The sequence below is a fragment of the Capsella rubella genome, unplaced genomic scaffold (genome assembly GCF_000375325.1).
Source record: "Capsella rubella cultivar Monte Gargano unplaced genomic scaffold, Caprub1_0 scaffold_8, whole genome shotgun sequence".
Lineage (NCBI taxonomy): Eukaryota > Viridiplantae > Streptophyta > Magnoliopsida > Brassicales > Brassicaceae > Capsella > Capsella rubella.
Window position 1 is genome coordinate 10382799 of NW_006238916.1, and position 23635 is coordinate 10406433.

The window sequence follows — 23635 nt, forward strand, 5'->3', positions numbered from 1 at the left end:
GTAAGCAAAGGCCGGGCAATAATCCGCCAATTTAGATAAGCCCACGGTTAGGAAAACTTTGCAAGCATAATTTAGATTCAAACTAGATATCGGATTTTTGGTTTACACAAGGGAAAAATGGTTGGGTGCCCTGACTGTTATTGACAAAATATCCCTGAGCCACTTTCGTTTGAATCTTTATATCTCAGTGAAAGTCACAAATAGTAACAGTTTACAAAAGAAGAACAAAAAAAAAAATATGCTATTTTGGCTTAGTCATAGAGTGTAATCTGCAGCTGCGATCCATCTGGCTCTGTCAAGACCTGTCTTATGAAAGCTCTTCTCCACCACACCTCAAACGCACGTTGAACATTTGGACAGTCATCGCCTTTGCTCAGAAACCGATCAAACCATTTCATTAGAATCACCTGTTGTTGTCTCAGCGACAAGGTCAATATGGTCTGGCTGAGTCCATCTTCCACAAGTTTCCTATCCAGAGATCTCGAAGATAACCGTCTCATCCACCCAAAATCATCATACAAAGCCTCTAACCAGGTATTCAAAACCGCAAACCTAGTCTCCCTGTTCACCAAGATCCTTCCTTTACCTATACCAACACATATCTGCGCGGTGATCTTGCTTATTTCGTGTCTGTACATTGTTGGGATCTTGGAATGAAGATTCGCAAGCTCCTTTTGATCCGCCCATAGTTTCACAAACTCATCACACATTTTCTTCTCAATCAAGATATCTACCATCCATAGCATGTTCTCGGCTTCTCTGGCGATTTCTCCCATCAAAGCACCACGGTCTTTCCCCGGATCATTCATTTGTGTAGTCACTTCAGATAAGCAAAGCACAAGAGATGTGAGACATCTATGGCACAAACCGTAGAGTGTGTCTTTAGAGACATCATAATCAGCTTCTTCCCTAATCAACTTAAAGATCAAAACTTTCATCTCTCGCCGAGCTTTATCATCTTTGGCTTGTAGAACACCAGTGAGAAGCTTCAAGAAGATATCATCGGTTCTCGTTCTCGTCGAGGAAGTCGAAGGTTCAGATGAAACTCTCTGAAGAATCAAAGTGACCGAATCAGCAGGAAGATGAAGCTCTTCAAGGCAAGACACAACAATCTCTTCTTCATCTTCTGACCAAGGAGCAGCTTCCAAATGCTGCAAACAAGACTCTACTCCTTCATCAAACATTATAGCTGCAGAAACCTATACAAAAAAAAAAAAGAGATTCACCATCCATCACAAAATCAAAGCAAACAAACCAAAAAACAATCTTATCAAAATCAAGATGGAACAAAATACCTTAAGTAAAGCCAAGATTTTGATGACATTTTCACCGATCAACTTCTTCTTGAGATCATCACTATACATCAAAACCACAGTCTCAACATAAATCTCCAACTCATCACACTCGCTTATCTCCACCATGTGAGAAACCCCTTTCTCTCTTCTAGAATTCATCTTCTCCATGAAAAACCTGCTCTTCTCCGACAAAACCTTCCGATGAACATCCATGGTGACTCTGTAACCGTCTTTTCCCACCACAGTCAGCTTAACGTCGCTTGGCCCGAGGCTGTGGCCGTAAACGACGCCGTTCTTGAACTCGGTCAAGATTTGAGCCACGCGCGCGTGAGATTTCCTCCGTGGTGGCGGCTCGCGGTTGTGCTCATCGGACATCATATCAAAAAGAGTCGGGTTGGAGTGGGTCGATTCGTTAGGCGGAGGAGGCGGCGGAGGAGGAGGAGGGGAGGCGGTGGAGAATTTAACGGGAGATGTGATTCTTGACGGAGAAAACGAGAGAGAAGGGTCAGCGATAAACCCTTGTTTGATCATCGTTGATACTTCTCTTGACGCCATTGAAGAAAGAAAAAATTCTCAAACTTTCTCGAGCAAGAAAATTCCCGCGGGAAAAATTTAGCAAAGTGACTGAGTGAAGAAAAACAAAAAATATAATCTCAAAAAGAAACAAGAAAAAGAGGTAAATGGGGGAAACCACAAAATCTTGTCGACTTTAAGAAGAAGTTTAAAGAGAAGACAAAGAAGATTGTGAAAAAATTTGTTTTTCTTGGGAAAACAAAACAAAGGTGCAGATATGTTTTATGTTTATATATATGTATCCCCACAAGAAAAATGAAATTGGGAGAATCAGAATCCAAGAAAATGATAGGACTTTGGATCTGTGAATAGAAATACAAATACAATTGCAATGGCGAGTGAGTGAGTGAGTGAGTAAGAGAAAAAAAATGATTATAAAAAATAAAATAAAAAGTTACTTGTTTTATGTATCTTTTTACAGATAGACAGATAGATAGATCATTGCCTCCATGTGCTCTCAAATTACATACATTGAGAAAATTTAAATATTTTCATATATCATATAGTTGGAATTCGAGATAAACTCAAAGACCAAAGGTAACAAACTTTTACGGTTGAAATTTGTCATTTAGTAAATATATCATTTCATTCATATTTTCGATTTTACATTTTTTTTATTATCCCATCTGAGAGAGAGAGGGGTACACATGGATTTGAAAGCTGAGGGACAAATCTATATAAATCATCTGTTCATACTGTTAGAATTATGCGTTTGTTTGATCAAAAGATTTTTATCTCTTGGATCTTGTCAATCAACTAAAAACTTTGTCGTCTATATGCGTAAGGTTGTTTATAAAAAATAAAAAAACATTCACATATCAAGCTCAAACTTGTTCCATCACCGACTACTACTACTTATAACAAAAAAGAAAGATAGTTGTGGGAAGGCATCACTGGCCCAAAGCATTAACTTTTATTTCTCCAAATTTTGTGGCAACTAGAAGAGACCTATCAGGATTATTGTTTGGAAAACAAGTAGACAATTTATTTCTCCAATTGAAAACTTTGGTTACCCTCTCTCACATGGCAAATTTTGTAAAATCGTTAGATGTTGTTGCAGTCCACATGCTTCCATTGTAATACAATCACAAATTCTGATGTATAACACATTCATTAACTTTGTAATATTCCGTTTGTCATATACAATTACGGCTTATTATTTTATAAATTGAACAGCGGAACTGAAGGCCCAAATCATAGAATAGGCCCAAATATTTGGGCTTTATAGGAAATGTCCACATTGAAGACACCATCACCGTCGCTGCAAATCCTTCTGCTTCGTCCTCCATTTCTATAGTCTCTATAGAATATACAACCTCCGGCGGAATCTCCGGCAGGAATCTGAACGGAGAAAGAACAGTCATCTCCTATAAACAGAGCCACGTCTCCTAACTCTCTCACCTCTTCCCATCTCTTCTCTTCTCTCTTCAGCTTATAAACTCTAAACTCCACCGCAGATTTGGAGTTCTCCGATTTGCACCAAACGTGTTTCACGTATTTGTCAACCAGCAGCACTTCTCCGCCGGGATATTCCACCAGATGCTTCTTGTGGCCTCCTCCTCCGACCAAACCATCAGCCAAATCCGAAACCTTGAAATCCACATCGTAAATTACGGTTTTGCCCTTGTCGTCTACAACGATGCAATAGCTCTCCTCTCTGTACAACAATATGTCCTCGTAAATCACATTCCACGAATTGTCCAAAATTCTCCATCTTTCTTCGTCTCCGCTTTTCAAATACCCTAATTTCCCACCACTGTGAATCGCCATTATCGCAGAGCATTCCCCTGAAGAAAAAATCACAACTTTCTCGGAGCTCAGAGACCAGAAACACGACATCTCACCACCACCATTGTTTGCGTACTCCATACGATAAGCTCTACGAACCAATCTCACATGAAACTCCTGCAAATCGATCTTTCCCGGGAATTTATCAGGTAAGAAACAGATTCTGTCGTTTGAGAAGAGATCCAATACTCGCATTTTCCCAGGGGATGTCTCTTGAAGCTTAACCAGCCAAGTACTTGGATTCAAAGGAGCTTCGAGTTTATAGATACTACTCTGTTTCAGAACGAAGAAACCAGAGGCTGGTGAAGAAGATGACCAAAAAGGAAGGTACTCTGGGAATTTAGACAAACGATTTTTTTTGTTGTTGTCGGAGAGAGGAAGACAGAGACGCCACGTGGCGCACACAGAGCGGAGACAGAGGAGATCAACTGCGTCTGATGAGCCGCCGTGGTCAAGACGACCGGAGATCAACTCAAGAATATCTAAAGGAAGATCAGACCATTGAGAAGGAAGAAGAGAAGAAGAAGACTCCATGAAAAAAGAACACAAAAGAAGGATTATGAATTGTTCTGTTCTGTTTTTCTTCTTGGTTTTAGGAATTTGGATCATATAACTGTATAAATAATGTCTATATAATGTCGTTATGATTCATCTTTGATGTTGACATCATTTCATTTTTTTTCTAATTATATAATCATAAATGTCTACTTTCAGTAGTTGTCTTTGTAGTTTTTATAATTTTATACAGGTGCATGATGTCTATTTATGTCTATTTAAACATATTTTACTAGTAAACCATGTTTTGATATAAATTAATAAAATGTTTAGAGAATATTTTTTGTTATTTTACAATGTACCATTGACCAATAGGCTTTTTAAAAATTTATCATGGTAATAACGATTGTATTATTTTGATATATTTATTAAAATATTGACGTGTAAGCGATACACAATGATCTCAGAATCAATTTTCTTATCCATTGATAACTTCCACTTTTTTTTTTGTCAACTGCTACATTTTAAAAAAAAAATAGAAAGAAATGTTCATTTCTATAAAATTCAATACTAGTTTTAAACGTGGCATGAAATAATTTTTGTAAGAGAGAACATTATAATTATATCATAAACGGAAGAAACATTTTACCAAAAAAAAAATAAACGGAAGAAACAAATAACACAATTTTTACGTTATAACTTTGTTTACTTCTTTCACACGCTTCATCAGTCTCTGCTTAATTTCTACATGATCTTTGTATCTAAATCACTAAATAGCATACATTCTCTTTGTTAAAATCCCAGAAAATTCCAGCAATCCTGATTGTCTCGACCTTTCCATGGACTCTTTCCTGGACTTTCTCACATTAGAAGCCTCGATACGATGCATTATGACCCAATAGCACATTGTCCCTAGCGTCGTGAGCATTATAGACGCACCAAACACCGTCACCCCAACGGCTAGCCACCGCTCATCATCACCAACCACCACAAACGCTAACGCCAAAAACGCCACCGATATCAAAACGCAAGCCAACCACATCAGCTTGTTTATTACAGCCATCATGTTCTTCTTAGCCTTGTGCTCGATTGCAACCACCGAAGTCTGAACCACCACAACCGCTAAAGATATAAAAAGAGCGATGGAATCGAATATGAAGAAGATCGCAAACGCTGGTCTATCCGCTATATTCGCTTCTCCTAAGGATTGTCCCGGAGAGAGCGAACTCAAGTCATCGGCGTATTGTCCCGGTACGGTGAAAATGGCGGCGAAAGCTACGGTTGCGATTAAAACGGCCACGACTGTGGTTGAGTTAATAGCGTTGTCAAGACCTTCTACGTGCATTTTGTTAATGCGTTTGGCGATTCCTTGAACGCGTTTCCTCGTCTCTCGAGCGTGCTCTAGCTGGTGGTGAACCTCGTGTTTGATGTCGCTCACCGTTTGTTTAAGCTCACGGGCAGCGTTTGGCCGAGTAGAGTTGTTGATGGCTTTGGCTGATGGAACGCCGCGGGTTTTCAGAACCGCAGCGATCTCCGGATGGCCTATTTTCTCAGCCGTATCGAGCGGCGTTTCTCCGGCTCTGTTTATCGCTGTTGTGCTTGTGCTTGTCTCGTTGTTGTCTAGAAGCAATTCCACTATCTGCAATCATGCACGTTAATTAAAATCTCAATAAACTATATATTTTTTCAATAATTTCCAAGATTTATCATAACACATAGTGAAGACTCGATTCTTTGTGTGTATTATAGAGTTTATACCATAATATTCATTTTCTAACGTATAAATGTCGCTAAATGTCACACGTAATGAAAAGGACATAAAAAAACGAAAAGTTGCATGTACATCTTACAAAAGTATATATATTTAAGCTGTTTTATTACCTATTTAAGTTACAGAGGACATGTCTACACATTACATTATTTAAGTACTAGTGTGTTTAAAAACACTCGTCGTATGTTTTAAATTTTTCTCTATAAATTGTAGACACAAAAACGCAAATATTTGATATAAAGATATATGGATTAAGTAATTTCTAAGACGAGTAAAAACACCATTTGTAACACAAATTATGTAATTGGAGATGATTAACTAACCTTAATGCGACCTTTCCTAGTAGCAACATGTAACGCAGTGTTCCCTTTAAAATCAGCCATATTCAGTGACGACCGATGTCCCTTCATCAGCTCAACCACCACGTCAATGCTTTGTCCTTTCACGGCCATATGAAGTGGCGTCTGACCTTTTTTATCAGTTCTCGTTGCCGTGTCCGGCTCAACCGCCACAATCGCCTTTACGACTTCCTCGTGACCATTCCTAGCCGCCGAGTGCAATGCTGTTTTACCGTTGCTCTTTGCGATCGCGGCTAGGCTACTACCTGCCGCTTCTAGTAGATACTCTACAACCTCCACGTGTCCCTGAGCTGCCGCAGTGTGTAGAGCCGTCGTGTTTGATAAGTCCACCGTCATTGCTAGCTCCGGATGTTCCTCCATTAGTACTCTCAAAACGTCTATAAAAAATATTCCAAATTTCATCAGTTTATCACACATTAATTTTATGAACGTGGTTCCTTATATCAAACAAAGATTAACACTTTCATCATGTGTTTATCTAGTTGTTTCTCCCCAATGCTTAAGATCAAAGATCACAAATTTCTTCATATGTTTAGGTCATTTTAAGTTCAATTCTTAATATCAAGCAAAAAGATTGAAATTTCATGAAAGACAACAAAATCCATACCCAATTCGCCTTGTTTAGCAGCAATGTGGAAAGGATCAAACCCATTTCTAGCTTTAGTCTCAGCGTCTTCAAGATCATAGTACTTGATGAGCTCTGCAACCACCTCGGCATCACCATATTCTGCCGCCACATAAAGAGCTGTCTCACCGCATTGGTTCTGTTTCCGCAACAACTCTCTCAGTTCCTCTTCTGATTCCATATGATTACTCAAAATCTCTGTCACCGCAGAGAAATCTCCACGTCTGACAGCCGAATGGAGCGGCGAATCTTCACGTTTACCAGTCAGCTGTTTGGCCATTGTCTTTCTAACAACATTTGGTTTTGCAGCCATTGGTGCTGATGTCGATGTTGATGCTTCCTCCATTAGATCAACACGGTTTGAAAATTTGATTCAATACCTATATCAAATAGGATGTAAAACAACATCATTTTTGTAATGTTAAGACTAATTATTGTATTGAAACATTCAATAAGATGTGGATCTAAAGATAACCTAACAACCGGTAAAACGTTTTGTGGTATATATGATCAAGACTCAAGACCTTTACAACATGACTTGTAAAGTTGAAGAATCATCCATCTGATCCAGTTTGATTTGGTGGGTTTTCAAGGAATTCGAATTCAAATCTATGCATCATCGGAAACCAAAGAGATTGTTTTGAAAATTCCAAAGGTAAGAACCATTCTGTTCTGTTTTTCCTTCTCCCTCATCTTCTCTTCTATTTTAAGAAAGTTTAGTAACAGAGAAATGAAGAAAAATAATCTCAAACGTTGATTAACAACTACTTTACAGATGGCATTGTCTCAAAAACTTCACACCCTGACCTTGTCTCATTTCATAAAAGCAGTAACAAAACCATCCGTTACATAACCCAGTCTGATATATGTTTCTGACAAAACCAAAAAAAGCCTACATAATAATATCGCCTGATCAAACTTCTTATGTAGAACGTCGCTCCTCCTCTTTCGCCTCGGGAACCACTTGAACCGGGAACGCTGCAGCTTCACGAACCAAAGTTTCCACAAAATCCATAGCAGGCCGTTCAAGTGGCTGTGCGTTTATACACATCCTCGCAGTTTGAAATATTCTGTTTAAACCTTCAGCCGAGTACTTTTTACCGAGAGCAACATCAAGTACCACAGGCGCATACTCCAATCTACCCAATACTGGCATTAACTGCAAAAGAAATATACACATCCGAGAAAACCTATATTACTTCAGTAACACGAAACGTTTAAACAAAGTTTTTGAGTCTTACCCAATCAGTGAGTTTCACTTTCGCTTCAGGTCTCTCCGGATCATAAGCTTTCCTTCCAGTGAAGAGCACCAACAGTAAAACTCCAAAGCTATAGACATCGGACTTGGTCGAAACCAACCCGGAGTTCTCTGTTTCCGGTGCGATGTCTTCTTCACTTCCATTCGTATTGATCTCCCACTGTCTCTCAGTGCCGTCTTCATTGTAAGCGATCTTACCCGCATTTCCAAAACCAGTCAGCTTTGGCACAAAGTCATCATCAAGTAAAATGTTTGTGGCTTTGACATCTCTGTGAATCGAAGAAAGCCCCTGGTGTACGTAAACCAGGCCTTCGGCTACACCCACAGCAATTCTCATCCTCGTGTCCCAGTCCAAAACCCTAGTTTCTTGCGTTAGACCTTGAACCTTCCTCGCGTGTGCTACAAAAAACGAGAAGGAGTTAACAAAACTGGAACTGGAATACAAGTAAAACAGAGTTGATTAGGGTTTGTATTGATTACCAAAGAGATGGTGGTCAAGAGAGCCATTAGGCATGAATTCGTAAACTAAGGCAGTGTCTTGGTGGCCGAAGAATTTTCCGAGAAGTTTAATCACATTTGGGTGATCAGCTTCATCATGTAACGTTGTAATCTCTGCCAAAAACTCAGAAAGACCAGAATGGTCGCCATGATTATGAATCTTTGCAGCTCCAACCTAATTAACCAATCAAAAGTTGCTGGTTTTAGAAATTGGGTTTCGAATTTCTAACCATAAAGGACAAGACTTTTAGGTTCATCATACCTTATGAATTCTTGGGAAATTGCAGCGATAAACTTTGCCGTATTTGCCTTGGCCGATCAAATGTGTCACCCCGAAGTTCTCAGTTCCGTCTACGATCTCTTGCCATTGAAATGTAACTAAGCCTTAAGAAATAAAGATAACAAAGAAGAAGAAGAAGAAGAATCCTAGATTAGTTTCACGATCATCAGAGAAAACAGACTTGCTTGTGATACAAGAAAATAAGAAAAGGAGAAAATTCACGATCATCAGAGAGTTCAATATTCCAAATTGAAACTACTCACCTCGTTCGTCATTACTTTCCGATGCTTGTGGTAGTTCCGCTGGATCTTGCACCACTTTACTTGAGCTTCCGCCTCCGAGACAGCATGCGAAACGACTCATCGCAGCGATCGACGAAGATATATCTTTCTTGAGGCTTTTCTTGTTTTCTTTTCTCCCGAGAATCTCTTTCCCGGAAAATGTAATTAGATAGAGAGAGAGAGAGAACTCTCTACCAAAAAACTAGAGCGAGAAGATGTGGGACTTTGTGTGGGAGACTGATAGAGAAACTCGAATGATGATCACTAAAAGAACTAGCAGGGAGATATATATACATACACAGGTAAAAAAATTATTATTAATTATAGAATTAATAATACTTTCTTTATTTTTTTGTCGCCACTTATTAGATTTTATAAAAGAAGAAAAACGGGTAAATAGTCTAATCAAGATTACAATTGTGTATTCGGTGAAATTTGAATGTTAAAGACCAATCATGACTCATGAGTGAATACATACTGTAAATAGCTACATACTATGGCCAAATACAATATTTAAAACAGAGTACTTACTAAGCTTTCTATAAGAGTATAGCCAAACTCTCTTAAAGTTAGTGAAACTATCTTATTGTTCTTCAGATTTGTGAAGTAAAATCTCTCTTTTATACCAAAGTTGGTGAAACTATCTTATTGTTCTTCAGATCTTTGAAGTGAATCACTCTTTTATACCTTAAAGGCAATTGACTCCATGTTTACGGAGATGATAACCACTAAACTACTGATTCAAACCATATATAGAGTTTCCTTCTTGGTATATATGATCAAGAGTCAAGACCTTTCCCAACTTGACTTGTAAAGTTGCAGAATCATATGCATTGATCCGATAGAATCGATTTGGTGGGTTCTTGAATCTGAAATCAAAAGGATTAAACATCTAATTAACAAAACTCCAACAAGAACGTTTGTGCATTTGTGCTCTGATTTTTACCTCTTCCCTGTTTTAAGAAGTTTCATAAACAGATAAATGAAGACAAAAGATCTTAAACGTTGATTAACAACTTTTAGATGGTATTGTCTCAAAAAAATCACAACATGATCAAATTAGCTAGTAGAACCAGTAACAAAACCAAGTCTATAATATGTTTCTGAAAAAAACCCAAAAAACCATAAAAAAAAAAGAAGCCTGCATAAAACCGCCTGAAGAAACTTCTGTTATATCGTATGGCTCATTTCCAGCAGAGGCACCACTTGAACCGGGAAATTTGCAGCTCCAAGAACCATCTGTACTACATCAGCCATGGCAGGGCGTGCACGTGGCTCTTCCTTTATACACATAAATGCAGTCTCAAATATTCTCCTTAAACCTTCAACCGAAAATCTATTGCCGAGCGCAGTATCAGCTGTCATCACAGACTCAGACGCATTCCCAAATCTACCCCATACACGCAGAAACTGTCAAAAAGAGAACATCCAAACACCAACTCAGTTTTATATATTACTTGCAGAACACGAAACATATAAAAAGTTCCTAAATGCAAGGTTTGAGTCATACCCAATTAGTGATTTTATGTTTCTCGGCCTCAGCAGGTACTTGGTTAGGAATAAAAGGTTTCCTTCCGGTGAAAAGCACTAACAGGAAAGCCCCATAGCTATAGACGTCGGACTTGGTCGAAACCAACTTGGAGTACTCTGATTCCGGTGCGATGTATCCTGGAGTTCCCTTCATCAGATCGATCTTCCTCTCCTTCTCAACGCCTTTTTTATTTACTTTGACTTTAGTAGCCAGCCCAAAATCAGTCAGCTTCGGCACAAAATCCGCATCAAGGAGAATATTCCCGGCCTTGACATCTCGGTTTATTACTTTGAGCTCCTGGTGTAGATAAAGCAGACCTTCAGCTACACCCACGGCAATTTTCATCCTCGTCTCCCAATCCAAACGCCTAGTTGGCTGATCTATACCCTGAGGTCGCACTCTCTGACGCTGCCTCGCGTAATCTACAAAAAACCGAATGTTAATGAAGGAGTTAAGTAAGTTTAAACACCAGACTAAATAAAGGTTTGTTTGAGTATTTCTTTACCAAAGATGTGGCGTTCAAGAGAGCCATTGGGCATGAACTCGTAAACAATAGCACGGTTTCTGCGGCCGTAACATTTTCCAAGAAGTTTAATCACGTTTGGGTGATTAGCTTCATGTAACGTTGTAACCTCTGCCAAGAACTCTTGATGACCTGCTGGATTGTCTCGATTCTGAATCTTCACAGCTCCAACCTAATCAATTAAAAGTTTAGAAACCGGGTTTCGACATTTAACCATAAAGGACACGACTTTTGGGTCTATACCTGGTTAGTTCTTCTGAATTCGCAGCGATAGACATCGCCGAAGTTGCCTCTGCCGAGTAAACACGTTTGCCGGAAGTTTAGGGTTCCGTCTAAGATCTCGCGCCATTGGTATGATGGTCCACAATTGGCAGGTAGAGGTGGGTTTATAGGGAAAAGAATAGCATTCGGATCTGCAAAATGAATCACTAAAACGTTAGAGATAGATTGAACAAGATCACCCTAAATCAATTTCTTGTGGTACACGACTATAATATGACGTTAATGATTCAGTTAATTTCGAGACAAGAAGAACTCTACGACTTTCACTTGCATGAGAAAGTGACGAGATCAAAACGAAGAAACAAGTAACTCTTAAAGAACAGATTTGCTTAAGGTACAAGAAACCATAAACACACAAGAAATCTCGATTCCTAAAGATTTGAAACGAAAGCGGAACCTTCAACTCCAGGACTTTGAGGGATCTGGAGCTCATCTCTCCAAATACGATTGAGGAACTCGTTTCGCCCAGATGGTTCGTCGTCAAACACTTGATTCTGCGCTGCGCTATTTGAGCTTTCTCCTTTGACACAGCAGAAGAAACCTTTCATCATCGTAACGATCAGCGAAGAGAAATCTTTCTTGAGGCTTTTCTATTTAGTTTCTCGAGAAACCTTTTTCCCGGAAAAGAACGTAATTAAACAGACTCTCAACTAGAAAACTTGAGCGAGAAAGAGAACGAGAGAGAGTGAGTTAATGATGAGCACTAAACGATCTCGGCGGAAAAAAATGTATATATATATAGAGAGAGAGAGGTGAGAGTATGCTCTGTTTATTTATTAAATTGGTAAATTAATAATACTCTGTTTTTTTTACTCTGTTTACTGGTTCGTTTCTTAACGGCATGGAAGTTAACAAAAAAAAAAGTGTAATTAAGGGATACTCAATGAATATTTTTTTTTAAATATAAATCAGAGATTACTGAGTAAAATGATTGAAGGAACTAATACACTAATGCACAAGAAAATTCTGTAGCAACATTATTATGTTTGTAGAAATACGATATTTAAACAATACACTAATACACAAGAAAATTCTCATGACAATAGTCTTTGTAAGACTTTATTTGAAAAAAGTATATACTGTATATATATGCCCTCCACTTTAGTGAAACTTTTTTTTTTGTTCTTTAGATCTTCTAAGTGTGTATATCTATTCTCTCTTTTATACCAATTTCGTTGTTTAGCTGTCGTCACTACTTGGACACTCACTTCCTGATTTAGTATCATCCCTCCTAATGTTAAAAAAAAAGGTTTCTCTACGTCAGTAAATTACTATATGAGGAATAAATTTGTATATTCAGAGAGTGATATGGTAAGTGGATTCAGACTTACTTGCGAATAAATTGACCTTTGACGCGAGGCCGTTGCTCAGCTAGTTTCTTCCTGCTATGGTACCTAACCTAAAGAAAACAAACAGGCGCATAATTTTTGCCTCAAAAAACTAGAGCTTAAGCTTGTTTGGAGCTACCTTTTTCTCAAAACATCGTTCTTTACGTTTGAGGCGAAACTTCATCAGAGCAGCTTCTCTTTGTGCTGATCTTTCGCTTCCACTAGACTGCTGATTCAAAGGATTATCACTGCTTGAACCCGAACCTATCAGTTTTGCAATAGGACTGTCATGAGGAGAACAACTTCCCACATTTTCTTCTGGAGCCTAAGTCAGCAAAAATTAAAGCTTGTTGATGAAAACTGTCATAGATTTTAAAGACAGCACCACACATCATAAAATACCTTACAAGCAGAAGTAGCACAGTTATTGTACCTGCATATCACACACGAAACAATAACTCCAAATCAGTCACAGGTTTGATTTGTCAGTTGAGGTCAAGAACTTACTTTGAGAATGCAGAGTGACTGGAATGCCTCAAAACACTTTGATCACCGATTCTGTAATCCCCAGCCTCTCTTGGCAAATCTTCTGGGAGAGATGAAGGTGCTTTGCTTTCTACTTGTGAGTTATCATTGTTTCTCTCCAAAGCTTGAACATGATTTTTTGCATCCTTGTCATGGTTTCCTCGTTCTTCAACTTTTTTACCTATAAACATTCCTTCCTGCGATCCCATTCCTACTGCAAAATCATCTAAAGTCATCGTTCTGAGTTAGAGTACAACAGAGAAATTATCCGGAATGTTTCTCCAAAACCAGTGTATTGTGATTTTAATTGGCCAATAAATTTATGCTCTTACCTATCTGTTCATTCTGATCTTCAATTTCCTTCAGTTTATTAACATCATCCAATCTGTTGCCATTAGTTCTCGGGTTCATATTGGTTCCATCGGGAAATTGATATGAAGGCGAGATACTGTTGATATCACCGGCTCTTTTGGTCCAAGAACTCTGTTATTATAATTGAAAACCAATTATAACTCACAACAGATTCCTCAGACATAACTGTTCTCTATTGCCATGGAAACATATTACCTGCGTTCCACTCCCGTTATCACTCCCACCATCTTGGTCACCCAAACCATTACTCCCATTTTCATTCCCCTGATCTTCATCACTAATGCTGGCATCGTTTTCTGACCCTTCAGAGCTTTCAGTTTTCACTGGCTTCTTGTTCTGTATTGCACTCTCACTTCCGCTTCCGCTAGACTGGTATATAAAGAAACTCATAAACAAAAAATAAGAACACAGTCCACAGAGTAACTTCAAAAATAAAAAGTAATCAAAGCAGAACACTTACACTGTGACATCTTCTCCAGACATGTTGCCAAAGATTCTTTAGTTCGTTCTTTCTAATGGGTTTCACGAGAAAATCAACAGCACCATTCGACAAACACTTAAAGACCAGAACCATAGAATCATGAGATGACATCACTACAAAAAAAGAGAACATCACATCTTGAGTTAGACTAACTGAGCATCACATACTGAAACTAGGTCCAGAAAATTTAATGAAGATTAAGTAAATACTTATAACAGGGATGTTCTTTAGTGTCTTATGGCTCGTAATCTTGGACAACAGACAAGTTCCAGATTGCACAGGCATGACAACCTCTGTTAATACAAGATCAATGCAACTCTTCTCGTCTTCTAGGATTCTCCAGGCTTCAAGGACATTCGAAGCTGCAGTGACTGATGAAATGTTTCCAAATTTACAACAGTTAGTCGAAAGCAACAATGTGATAGCTAAACAGGATGATAAATTCAATCAATATACCTTCATAGCTACAATTCTTCAAAAGGGCAGTAACAATATGGCGTGTTGAGTCATCATTCTCCACGAGAAGAACCTTAAGTGATCTAACCGGGAGATACCTCTCCCACTTCACAACAGGAGCTAGTGGTGGTTGTTGTTGAGAAATCTGTATCAAATTGTTGGCATTTCCAGTAGTATCTCCAACTCGAAATTCATCTTGTTCGGATAAACCAAACACTTGCCTCTCGGTTTCAACTTCATCACCAGTTTCGTTGTTATTAAAACACATTTTAGAATACTAATGTCTGATGACAGTGTTAAGACCAGCCTCCATGAACAAGATAGAACAGAAGCAGCATCAAATAACGTCTAAGATTTTGCAGAAACTTCCCCTCTACACTGGCATAACATTTGCACATATCTTCTTTTGCCAAACTTATTTTAATCCCTTCAGCAAAACCTCAACATTATAAGAGAGAGAGAGAAAAAAAAAGCACAACAATTCGTAAGAAAATCACACCAGAACCAAATAAAAACCTGAATTTGGATAAATTAACAAGCTTTGTCCAAATAAAAGCTAAACAAGCCAAAGGCAAATTCAAATTTCAATAGTAACACAATCAGCTTTCAAAAACAATCCGAAAGTTATTGCTTCTGAAATGTGTACCAATACAAAATCATCACAATACTTGGCAACAAGAGATTGGAAACAACTAAAGAAGAAGAGATGAGTAACACTGATTACAGTCTCTTTGATTTCATAGATCTAGGATCTCCTACTTTCCCATAGTCCTTAGAAATTTTCAGAACCCAGATAGGCAGATACAACATCAAACTATAAGCAAATGGTACAAAATGAAACTATAAGCTACGGTATACTAAACGAGATAGGCACAAAATTGAAACAGCACCAGCTTGTCAAAGGGACAAAAAAAAAAAAAAACAGACCTTTGTAGCTTAAAGCCTATCCATAAATGAAGAACACCACCACCACCAAAACCTCTCATCATGTCTGACTTCAAAACCCCAAAAAAAAAAAAGAACAGATTTTGCTTAATCTGGTTTGTTTAGCATTTAATCTGGTTTTGATTCGTATCAATATTTTCTTTTACCAACAACTATACAAGATCCAATTGCTACTATAAATAGAATTTAAAAAAAAAACAAAATTATAAACTTTATAGAGAAACAGAGAAGAAGAGATTGAAAGATTGGGACTTTTGGGGAGGTGGTGGAACAGAAAGAGAAGATATTATTTTGGGATTGATGACGTGGCGTATTTAGCCTACGTGTAATGTGCGACTCGATTCCGAGATTGGTGACGTAGACAAAATCAAAAGCTTGGACACTGAAGGTTGGTTAAGAGCTAAACCGAATGTCGTGGCCAAAGAGTCAACAAACGTCGACGTTTCGATTTACATATATATTTTTTTTTTTTCTAATTTTTGACTTTAGTAATAATATTGTAAATATTTGGATATATAGAATTATGATTTCCCCCGATTATCTTGGAATATTCTTAACTCAGATAATGATTACTGTCTATCTATATATACACCATAAGTCTTATAACATTAATACGTAAACCTGTGGCATGTGAAATGAACTTCGACGGCGGCTCAGTGATTCCCGGTGCCGCTAAAGAAACACTCAATGCGGAACCTCAGTTTCATAAGCTTTACTTTAATAGTTTTGTATGCGTAGAGAGAGTGGTGGTCCAGAGCGAAAAGCCGGTCACAACTACTAGATTTGAGGTTTCAATCTACGACCACAAGGACTATCTGGTATTGAAGACTAATGGACTGCTGCGTGACCACTACGTGACTTCCACAGAGGCTCATGTTAGGGCTTTAATGCGTGGCCTAGAAGAAACCACTAAACTAGGGATCAATCACGTTTCTATATACTGCCGTCTCCCTCAGATTTTCAAATACGTAAGATTCACATTTTCTTCTGCTTATATCTCAGCCATGAATAATAATATTGGAAAATGTAACCTTGATTTTTGTTTTTTTGAATCTAGCTATCGAATATATCGAATCCCAAAGAGAAAAAGATTGCTTTGCTGATGGATGATGTGAGAGTTATGAGGAAGCAATTCATGTCTTGCAATCTTGTTAAGATGTTCGATGAGAGTACTACCAATCATAGGGGATTCGCTAAAAAAGAGACTTGCCAAATCTGTTTCGACGACGTTGATCATGATCTAATGTTCTCTGCTTGTGTACACGGCCATAGATTTTGCTTAGCTTGTGTGAAATCACATATCGAAGTGAAGCTTCTTGATCGAAAGATACCGACATGTCCTCAGCATCTCTGCAAGTCTCACCTATATATGGATAGATGTGGCGAGATATTGAATGAAAAGCTGCGTTTGATGTGGAAGCCGATGACTAGGGAGTATTCAATTCCTTATAACCAGAGAATTTGGACGTAGGACATGCTTCAACTGCGGTGGCGACTTCTGTATCAGCTGCAAAGTTCCGTGGCATGGTAAGCTAAGCTGCGCCGCGTACGAGAAATTGCATAGTCAATTGTTAACAAATGGCGTCGATGTGACAATTGCCAACACATGGTTGAACGCTCTGCCGGATGCGACCACATGACTTGCAGGTACGACCTACATACATATTTTTCCAGAAAGCAACATTGTTGTTAAGAGATGTAGAATTGGTTATCGAACTAACTTGATTTTATTAACATCCCAAACTTGGGTATTTATACAAACGTTTATGAACATAAGATAGACACAAACTCTCCTAATCCTTATCACAATATATTTAGAAAACTTATCTAAATAGATAATCCTTATCCTCAATAAGAGATGCTTCCTTTTGTAACCTTATTAGGTGTGGACATATTTTTAACTACACGTATGGAGCTCATAGGATCAGCTTACCCGGCCACGGCGAATTCATTTCTACTAGGCACACAAACCAATTTGGGAACAGGTTAACCGGCCATAGAGAAGTCAATTCTCGGAACGTAAAGCGGTTCCAAGATGGCGAGGAATTTGGTGTGACGATATTTGTTGTTTATTGCCTATTTGTGTTGTGTTTTATCTTCTATGCCTAGACTTTTAGTGGAATAATATCCATTTACAATCTCGGTTTGCTATTTTATCTTTTTTTTTTTTTTTTTTTTTGTTGGTTGTTGCAGTTAGAGGTAATAATAATAAAGTTTAAATTTTTACACCTCTCGAATTCAATCCCGAAGATTGGACCAGATTTATTGGATGTGAAAAAATTAAGGACTTTATAATATTTGATAAGTGATGATGAAATACAAAATTTAATATATTATTTATATATAGAAATCAAACAAAATCTAATTTAGTTCATTAAAAGATAATAAACTCCTAAGTTTTAGTTAAATATATCTATCACTAGATATTAATCTAATATGTTTTGCCTGCTAAAATGTGGCTTTTTATTAATAGTTTTTTAGAAGAAAAAAATATATTAAAATTTACAGATTTTATTATTTTAAAAATATCAGATTTGATTTTCCTATAGTAGAATATCAGAGTAAAATATCAGATTTGATTTTCCTATAATATCAGATTTTATTTAAAATATCAGAGTATGATACTTTAGATACACGAAGATACAGTGCCGGTTCTCTTCAACTTTGACATTCCCGGTTTAATTTCCTAAACCCAATGTCAACCAATTTACAAACAGTTTCTTAATAAGAAATTGGGCCGTTAATCATGGGCCGTGATTGAGGACTGTTTAGTTTCGTATTTATATCATTCGCTGGGAAGTTTTGAAAACTCTAGTTCCTCTGTTCTCTCTCTTTTGTCATTTCTTCTTCCTCTGGGTAAGACGAACGAACGATCTTTCCTGGTTTGATTTTCTCGGAATCTTAGAATTTTCTTTCCGCTGCATCTTTTTATACTTTAGAAGTAGGCTTAAGTAATAATAGAGTACATCTTCATCGTCTTTTAGGTGATTTTTTCTCAATTTTCTTGTCAATTTGATGTTGAAGTTACACGGCGATTTCTTGATAATATTTTTATCAGATTTCCGAAGTTTTCTCTTCCATTGTTTCCGCTAACGAATCCATCTGAATCTTGTGTTCTTCGTGTGTCATCATCGTAGATATATACTGAGATCTGCTGGGAAAATATTCGGACGAAAATGGGGAGATTGTTCAAGATAGACCTGGAGGGATCGGTTTACAAATGCAAGCACTGCGAAATCGAATTCGTTGTTTACGAGGATCCTCCAGTCAAAAGGGTTTGATTTAATCTTCTTTCTCAAACTTGACTTGTTTCTTTCGGTTTCCTTGTGGTCGTTGATGAAGTCTTCAGCAAGAATCCAACGTTTGATTATTAGATGCTTGGTTTGTCTTATGTGCTTTTAGAAATCGAAACAAGTTGTAGAATTCGATATTATTTCATCTGTTCTCAACCAGCATTACTGAAAAACTTTTATCTGATGTCTGGAGGATTTGTTTTGCAGAATCTGCTATTACAATATCCAGCCAGCCTTGGAAAACTATACTGCATCACCAAATGGTAAAAAGCATGCTTCAGATTTCATTCATCTTACTTTATGACAACTTCTAAAAACCCTTTATGGTGGCAGCTACAATGTGGTGATTGGGACTGATAAAATGACATTCACTGCTAATGGCCGAATTGACAATACTATGCTTCCACTGTTCTGTATCGGTTGTGGCTCTCGTCTTGGCATGTACTATGTATGACACAAGACTCTTTCCCTTCGACACCATGTATTGGTTTGAAGTTAAAATGTTTTTTGATTGTGGTTTTTGCTCTTTCACACAGGAAGGCGCTGATGATACAGTGATGTACAATGAAGGAAATTTCTACATCAATAGGTGACGGAGCCATATTGTTTTTGCATTAAGAAGATCTTACTTAATCCTTCTCACTCTCTGAATAATGATGGTTTCATTACAACTAAATGCAGGTTTAAGATCCATGGACCACCAGAAGGAAGCGATGATGAGAATCCAGGAAACGAGGAGCAATAGTGTGTGATTGAAGAATTTTACATTCTCTCTGTTTCTTCTCTTCTTTTACTTTGCTACTTTCTTTTCAAAAGTGAATTATAGTCCTCAGAGGCCTTTTCTTTGCTCCTCCAAAAGACTTGTGACAACACAAACCATATTTGGATTAGTATGACTTCAAAGACATTTGTGAATTTGTGAGTACTTTATGCAGAACGTTGTATATTGTACAAAATTTACTTGTTTCCATTTTTTCAATTATGTTAATGTTAGTAGAATCATTTATAGATACGAAAATAAAATAAAAAGGAAAACTCCACAAAAATAAGTTTCCTTTTTTTCTACAAAAGAAAAAAAAGTTAATTTGATTTTCCTGGTGGAATAATATAAATTCAACTTTTTCGTTTAACGTTGTAGATTTTTTTTTTTGGTAGGAAACCAGGAGTAAAACTCCCGGCTAATAAAATAAAAACATTATGCAAAATTCTAATTGTAGATTGTAGATTATGCACTTGGAATAAGCTTAAACAAAATATTCTAATTCCACCGGTCTTTCGTTTAACGTTGTAGATTGTACATAATTCTAATTGTTTTTCATTTTTTAAACAAAATAAGCTTCCTTTTTCTAGTAGAGAAAAATAATGTAAATCCGACTAGGAAAAGGAAAACAAAGAAAGAGCCTAACTTTGTTAGCTTCTTCTTCTATAAATACTAATTTACATGATCACCACAGATCCAACACTAGTCTCATCATCATTCACAAGTCTCTGATCACACTTCTCCAAAATCACACAAATCATAACTAATCCCTTGTACGTCTGTACATCATCAATGGCAGTCAACAATAATACCTTTTCAATGTCGACCATGTTCGATGCTTTACCATACCCTAATGGAGTCTCCAGTTCCATCCCTCCTCCTGGATTCGCCCCACACGCCTCGTCCGCCACTAACTTGCACGCGGCCATGTTCAGCCTAATGACTAGCTGCGAAGGTCTGTCCTACTTCAAGGAGACGATCTCAACGCTAGACAAGACAGAGCTTCAGAGGATGGCGTCGCTCCTGACGTCAGACTCCGATTACTTCATGGCCATCGTCACAAATAAGTTCGGCTCGAAACGCGTGCAGAAGCTCCTCGGGATATCAGATGACTTGGACGCCCTCTTCTGCGCCGCTATCTTGCGCCGTTTCTTGCACATCACGGCTGACAAATACGCATCCTACGTGACGATACGAGCCATGACCGTTTTCGAAGAGGAGAAGAAAAAGGTAATGTACGAGCACATTCTCCACCACGCTCTCGACCTAGCGTGTGACCAACACGGCTGCATCGCACTCAACGATATCATAACCGATGCGGATGATCCTTACTACAGGGATCAGATACTAGACCTGGTCGCAGACAACGCTCACGGTCTAAGCAACCACGCTTCAGGGAACTTTGTGGTCCAACATGTGCTTACACTGTTTGACTCTCGTAGCATTCACAACATCGTGGTAAATCTCCGTGGTCATTGCATTGATCTCTCGTTTAAGAAGTACGGAAGCTACGTTATGGAGAAGCTTCTGGAGGCAGAGGAGTCAATTGCGGTGGTGGTTGTGGAGCTATTGGAGTGCGAGGGAAACAGGTTGATGAGGCTGGGGAGGAATGAGTTTGGAAGTTTCGTGGTCTGCAAGGCACTGAGAATGACCAAGGAGATGTCTAGGATGGATCTGTTTTGGTGTTTGGTGGAGAAGCTCATGCCTTTCGTCCATCTCTTGCGTAGGTCTCACGGAAACAACATTGCAAACATCTTGGAATCATTAAAGCTTCGTTGCTGACTATAATTACTTTGTGTTTATGTCTCAAAACTGGTTAAGTTGTTCGGGTGTTTAAGGTAGTTGCATTGCATGCATGACTCTTGTAAGAAATGGTTTTTTCGCAATTAATGTTTTTTGAAAAGCAAGGTTGGAGTTTTTACACAAGGGTTACCATTTGAGATGAAGAGGTATCTTACTATGTTATGGACCTATTGGTCATAAAATATCAAATCCACAACACTAGAAAACTTACGCTGGTTACATGTACTGACATACATATACGTAATGTGGCATTGACGGTAAACACAAACTTGGGCTGTTTTAGTTGGAGATTTTTACCTAAGTATGTACTCTGCAGCTCTGCTGCAATGCAAGCTTATTGGGAATTAGTTATCGATATATAATTATAAATAACTGTTGCAGGACAGTTTATTGGATTTTTATTTTGTAAACAAAACACAAATAATTACCCTGTTTTAATTCACCCTTACTTTGAGATATTAATTAAAGGATTATTTGGATATTTAGTACGTTTCTGATTAAAAGATACTATCGCCAATTCTTATAGACATACTTTGTAATAAAATGGGATAATTGAATAATCGCACGAAAAGATGGCCAACTTGAACTTGCAGTGTCACATCGTACCAAAAACAATATTCATTTTTCTGATTAATAGTAAACTCACATGATCATGGACTTTCTGGACAACTATGATAATTTAAATATATTATCTGTGATTTTTAATATATACGTTGTTTTGTTTTTATTCCACTTGAGGAACTTTAAAATAATTAAAAAAGAAAAATGATATCATAGTAACAACCAGGTTTCATTATCCTATAACTATTTTAAAAAGGTAATAAATGGAATAATGAGTAAAAGAGTTTCCAAACAAGAATCAATTATAGTGAATCTGTATTAAGTAATGTGATGTTTCGCAAAACAAATGTTACTAATTTTTATATAGACCAATCTTGAACAAGCCTTCGACCGAAGTATACACAAATAGATGAAAATGCGATCTAGTCAAATGAAAAATATGAGATCTTGCGATGATGTCTTTAGCCATAAGTTAGGTATGTAGAGTTTTGCCAAAATAATAATAATTATATATATATATGTTATAACATATATCCTTTTCAAAAGAGATTGGACATAAGGCGTCCACGTCTGCAGTATATGATTAATATATTTATGATTTCACAAAGAAATGATTGATAATATTTATTAAAGAATATGACAACAAATAAGAAAATAATATAATAACAGTGACATTTAAAAAAAAAATCTAGATAAAGACTAGTTATTGTCTTATTTCTCTGGTTTTATTTTAATAAATGTAACCTAATTCTGTATTTTGAAAGTTTGAAGACTCCACAATACAGTATATACAACAGCATAACATTTACAGTTTTGTTTTAGTCAAAAGTAAAATTAAGGTTGTTGTAGTTGTTAAAATGGCAAATATTTAAGAAAAGGTAAAAACATGAAAGAAAAAACAGGAAAAAAATGAATCCCTAAATTTCAGGAAAGTAAGAACGGACGTGGGCCGTCAGATCAGATAGACAGATGAGGAAGATTTTTGACCTGAGAGAGAGAGAGAGTAGTTGAATGGCTGGGGTTCAATCTCTGTTGTACACGTGGCTTCATTCTACTCGTTAATATCCATGATCTTCGAGATTTTTCTGACACTCCAATTTTTTGGCAACCGGCTAAAACCAGTCAGCAATTTATTTCATTTGACATACCCTTCCCCCATTACATAAACATCAACATTCACAAATAAGTTAGAGTTGCCCAAAAAAAAAAAAAAAAAAAATTAGAGATTCGTATTTTTCAAGTAATTTCTTTCCTTTCTTCATCGACAGCAACCTGAGTTCGAACTCCGGTGGATGCAACATAAAGAACATGATATGTATGTAGTTTGGTCTCACTTGTGTGTAGTTGCCTTAATAATATTGTCACCACCCATATTAAGAATTGCGATCCATATATAAGATAAATTAAAAAACTGAACCGACTTCAACCAAAATTTGTGATAACACTCTCGGCTCTTTAAACAATGGTGTATACATACAATAGTCAAATGACTTTGTTGGTTATTATGTTTGCAATTAAGCTTTACTTGTTTCTCTTTAATTTAAGTTCCTAT

The 23635-nt window shown here is 37.4% G+C and overlaps 9 protein-coding genes across 9 annotated transcripts; 3 read left to right on the forward strand and 6 right to left on the reverse strand.

Moving 5' to 3' along the window:
• Positions 1–118: 118 nt before the first annotated feature.
• Positions 119–2076, reverse strand: LOC17874849 (BTB/POZ domain-containing protein At5g60050). Its single transcript, XM_006281571.2, has 2 exons — positions 1296–2076; positions 119–1199 (listed from the first exon to the last, which is right to left on the reverse strand). The coding sequence occupies exons 1-2, from the start codon at positions 1848–1850 to the stop codon at positions 252–254; spliced, it is 1503 nt and encodes a 500-aa protein (XP_006281633.1). The 5' UTR covers positions 1851–2076; the 3' UTR covers positions 119–251.
• Positions 2077–3022: 946 nt separating this feature from the next.
• On the reverse strand, positions 3023–4181 carry LOC17876206 (putative F-box protein At5g60060; the record flags this gene model as incomplete). Its single annotated transcript, XM_006281372.2, has 1 exon — positions 3023–4181. A coding segment is annotated over one exon (1119 nt), but the record flags the coding sequence as incomplete, so codon positions are not given.
• Positions 4182–4920: 739 nt separating this feature from the next.
• LOC17876147 (ankyrin repeat-containing protein At5g02620) lies at positions 4921–7252 on the reverse strand. Its single transcript, XM_006282104.1, has 3 exons — positions 6889–7252; positions 6246–6658; positions 4921–5790 (listed from the first exon to the last, which is right to left on the reverse strand). The coding sequence occupies exons 1-3, from the start codon at positions 7250–7252 to the stop codon at positions 4921–4923; spliced, it is 1647 nt and encodes a 548-aa protein (XP_006282166.1).
• Positions 7253–7828: 576 nt separating this feature from the next.
• LOC17875568 (probable serine/threonine-protein kinase PBL5) lies at positions 7829–9305 on the reverse strand. The gene is given in 5 exon segments (XM_023777664.1): positions 7829–8065; positions 8148–8563; positions 8645–8837; positions 8925–9126; positions 9199–9305. Coding segments are annotated over 5 exon segments (1155 nt in total).
• Positions 9306–10393: 1088 nt separating this feature from the next.
• On the reverse strand, positions 10394–12107 carry LOC17875397 (probable serine/threonine-protein kinase PBL7). Its single transcript, XM_006280522.2, has 5 exons — positions 11957–12107; positions 11521–11690; positions 11260–11449; positions 10734–11176; positions 10394–10633 (listed from the first exon to the last, which is right to left on the reverse strand). The coding sequence occupies exons 1-5, from the start codon at positions 12105–12107 to the stop codon at positions 10394–10396; spliced, it is 1194 nt and encodes a 397-aa protein (XP_006280584.2).
• A 367-nt stretch (positions 12108–12474) lies between these two features.
• On the reverse strand, positions 12475–15910 carry LOC17877141 (two-component response regulator-like APRR3). The gene is made up of 11 exons (XM_023786863.1): positions 15649–15910; positions 14722–15148; positions 14475–14636; positions 14245–14378; positions 13980–14153; positions 13745–13895; positions 13395–13638; positions 13290–13320; positions 13027–13212; positions 12891–12958; positions 12475–12790 (listed from the first exon to the last, which is right to left on the reverse strand). The coding sequence occupies exons 2-11, from the start codon at positions 14987–14989 to the stop codon at positions 12739–12741; spliced, it is 1470 nt and encodes a 489-aa protein (XP_023642631.1). The 5' UTR covers positions 14990–15148; positions 15649–15910; the 3' UTR covers positions 12475–12738.
• Positions 15911–16301: 391 nt separating this feature from the next.
• On the forward strand, positions 16302–17162 carry LOC111829034. The gene is made up of 2 exons (XM_023777665.1): positions 16302–16634; positions 16724–17162. Exons 1-2 carry the CDS (start codon positions 16302–16304, stop codon positions 17135–17137), a joined length of 747 nt encoding a protein of 248 aa, XP_023633433.1. The 3' UTR covers positions 17138–17162.
• Positions 17163–18440: 1278 nt separating this feature from the next.
• Positions 18441–19882, forward strand: LOC111828956 (protein yippee-like At3g08990). The gene is made up of 6 exons (XM_023777554.1): positions 18441–18522; positions 18804–18941; positions 19167–19222; positions 19293–19407; positions 19496–19548; positions 19641–19882. The coding sequence occupies exons 2-6, from the start codon at positions 18843–18845 to the stop codon at positions 19702–19704; spliced, it is 387 nt and encodes a 128-aa protein (XP_023633322.1). The 5' UTR covers positions 18441–18522; positions 18804–18842; the 3' UTR covers positions 19705–19882.
• Positions 19883–20511: 629 nt separating this feature from the next.
• Positions 20512–21501, forward strand: LOC17875817 (pumilio homolog 18). The gene has a single exon (XM_006282214.1). It carries the CDS (start codon positions 20512–20514, stop codon positions 21499–21501), a length of 990 nt encoding a protein of 329 aa, XP_006282276.1.
• Positions 21502–23635: the final 2134 nt, after the last annotated feature.